The 2,831-nt window shown below is 41.9% G+C and overlaps 1 protein-coding gene across 1 annotated transcript in view; it reads right to left on the bottom strand.

The window, feature by feature from the left end:
- Positions 1-2,425: 2,425 nt before the first annotated feature.
- Positions 2,426-2,831, bottom strand: part of LOC114610574 (keratin-associated protein 3-2) — a 5,175-nt gene continuing 4,769 nt past the window's right edge. Inside the window, exon 2 of the mRNA XM_028755186.1 lies at positions 2,426-2,807. Within this exon, the coding sequence (XP_028611019.1) occupies positions 2,798-2,807 (10 nt within the window). The 3' untranslated portion in view covers positions 2,426-2,797. The remainder of the gene's footprint in view (positions 2,808-2,831) is intronic.

The raw sequence follows: 2,831 nt of genomic DNA, 5'->3' as shown, positions 1-2,831 counted from the left end.
ATTATAGTGATTTCAATGACCACGAATTACTGTTTAGTATTCTTGAATTTTATGAATGAAGTCACATAAAGTACATAATTTTACATCTGATTTCCTTCAGTTATTATTATTACTGTTCTCTGGTGTTACATTATCAATATTTGGTCATTTTGATGAATTTTAAAGAAATCTCTTCTGTGGATGAAGGTTGTAAATAAAACTTTTATTATATTCATGTGTAAATATTTTTTGTAGATGTATTTTTTCTCTTCTCTTGGGTCAATAGCAAGAGGAAGATTATTGAGCTGTGAGTAGGTATATATTTCTATATTTCTTTTTGTACGAAAGATCAGAGACTAGAGAGATCAGCTCAGCAGTGAAGAGTAATTCCTGCCTTTGCTCTTTTGCTATAGTTATGAGAAGGTAATATAACTCTTTTGAGGGGGAAAGTCCAGAAATTTCTTTTTTGAGATTTCTTTTATTTATTTTTAAAATGTTTTTAATTATGTAAACTGTATCTGTGTGTGGCTATGCGTGCATGACTGTAGATGCCTGTAGATGTCGGTCAGAGACACTGAAACTACAGTAAGCCTCACATGAGTGCTGGGAACCAAAATGTACATTGCAATAAATGAGCTATTTTAAGTTATGAGCTAGTCAGAGGAGAGCCTAGATGTATGGCCAAGGTATTTGTAAGTATATTTGAGCCTGAGTCTTGTTTCTGAGAGCATCGGGCTGGCAGGAAGAACCAGACCTAACTTCTATAAAGGACCCCACTTCCACCTATTAGGCCAATCTTTCTACCGCCTCCCCACAATGCTGTCAACTGGGGACCAAACCTTCAACACACAAATTTGGGGGGACACGTAATAGTCAGACCATAATGGGATCTCATAACCCATGCCATCATCAATAACGGATGAGCTGACAGGTCAATCCGAATCTTCTCCAGTTGGTCCTGTCAAAAGTTACAATTTCAGACACTCTGCCCTTTGTAGATGTTGAAGTTTGATTTACATCTCCCTAGTGATTAACTACATGGAACAATTTTTCATGTATTTTTCTTCAGCTGTTGATCTACTGATGGTTATCTAGGAAGGTTCCATCTCCTGGGTACGATGACTAGCTCAGCAGTAAACATGGGTTTGAGTAGACAATTCGGGGACATCTAGCTTTACCTATCTACTGCAGTCTTCCATACGGGGTGTCATTTTTCTGGTGTGGTGATGCAATACACTGACAAAAAGCAAATTTGAGGAGAAAGGGTTTCTCATTTTTCTTTGGCTCACAGTTCCAGAGGGATATAATCCATAATAGGGAAGATACGGGAGCCTGGCAGTCAGGAAGGAGAGAGAGAGAGGGAGAGAGAGAGAGAGAGATACACACACACACACACACACGGGGGGGGGAGGGAGGGAGTGAGGGAGAGAGGGAGAGAGAGAGAGAGGGAGAGAGAAACAGAGAGAGGGAGACACAGAGAGAGAGAAAAACAGAGACAGACAGAGACAGGGACAGAGAGACAGACAGAGAGAGACAGAGAAGCAGAGACAGAGAAACAGAGAGACAGAGACAGAAAGAGATAGACAGAGAGACCCAGAGAAATAGAGATGGAGAGAGGTAGAGACAAAGAGAGACAGAGAGACACAAAGAGACACAGAGAGATAGGGACAGAGAGATGGAGAGAAAGAGAAAGAGAGAGAGAGAGAGAGAGAGAGAGAGAGAGAGAGAGAGAGAGAGAGAGAAGTGGGGCCAGCCAGGCTATAAAACAAAGGCAAAAGGCAGCCCACAGTGATGTACTTTCTTTACATCCTAAAGGTTCTATAGTCTTCTCAATCAGTGACCCCAAGTGGGAACCAGTTCTCGGAAAACATTTCTTATTCACATCAGCATGTCAGGTGTCCTTGTTGGTGTTTTAAAAAATCAATTTGACACAAGCTAGAGGTATCTGAGATGAAAGGATCTTAATTGAGAAAATGCCTCCATAAGCCTGGCTGGTAGGCAAGTCAGTAAGGTACTGTTTTGAATAATGATTGATGTGGGAGAGCCCAGCCGTGGTGGGTGGGGCCACCCCTGGGAGGTTGGTCCTGAACTGTAGAAGAAAGCAGGCTGAGCAAGCCATGAAGAGTAAGCCAATAAACAGCCTTCTTCCACGGCTTCGGTTCTGCCTCCAGGTTCCTGCCCAGATCTCTTTGATCATGGACTATGATATAGTAGTGCAAGCCAAATAAGTCCTTTCCTCCCCAAGTTGCTTTTGGTCATGGTGTTTTATCACAGCAGTAGAAACCCCAACTATGACACCAGACCATGAGGTTTCCCTAGAATAGCAAGAGCAACAAAACCAGTAAGTCTTGCTTTACTGCCACGATTTCCACGGCTCTCAGCTTTTCTTAAAAAAACATCAGGAGTTAAGAAACATTTAACAAAGTCATAGAAATAAATAAAAATTATAGACATTTCTGCTATGCCATAGACACAAGATTTATTAGGAAGATCATGAGGAAATTCCTTGATTTGCAGAGAGATACCACCCAAGACTGAAAACAGAAGCCCCAAACACCCAAAGAAAGGAACAGATTAGGATGAAGGAGTCAACATCTTCAGATGTCTTGAAGCATCCACAGTCTGAACCACACATAGTAAACGTAGCATTACCAGACTCTGGTTTCTTTTTGTTGAGGCAGAAGAGGTTGTTGTCATGACAATGTCACTCAATTCCAACTTCTAAATCAGAATAAACTAATTGCAGGTTTTGTCGGGTAAGCATAGAGCTCCCAGGTTGACTCTTTCGAAGACTGGTGCCCAGCAAGGGAGGCACAGGTCAGCAGCACCTTGGGACGCAGGGGTCCTCACAG

This window comes from Grammomys surdaster, unplaced genomic scaffold (assembly GCF_004785775.1).
Source record: "Grammomys surdaster isolate TR1022 unplaced genomic scaffold, NIH_TR_1.0 126048, whole genome shotgun sequence".
NCBI lineage: Eukaryota > Metazoa > Chordata > Mammalia > Rodentia > Muridae > Grammomys > Grammomys surdaster.
Note: the sequence above shows the minus strand (reverse complement) of the source record. Positions and strands in the feature narration are given on the sequence as shown.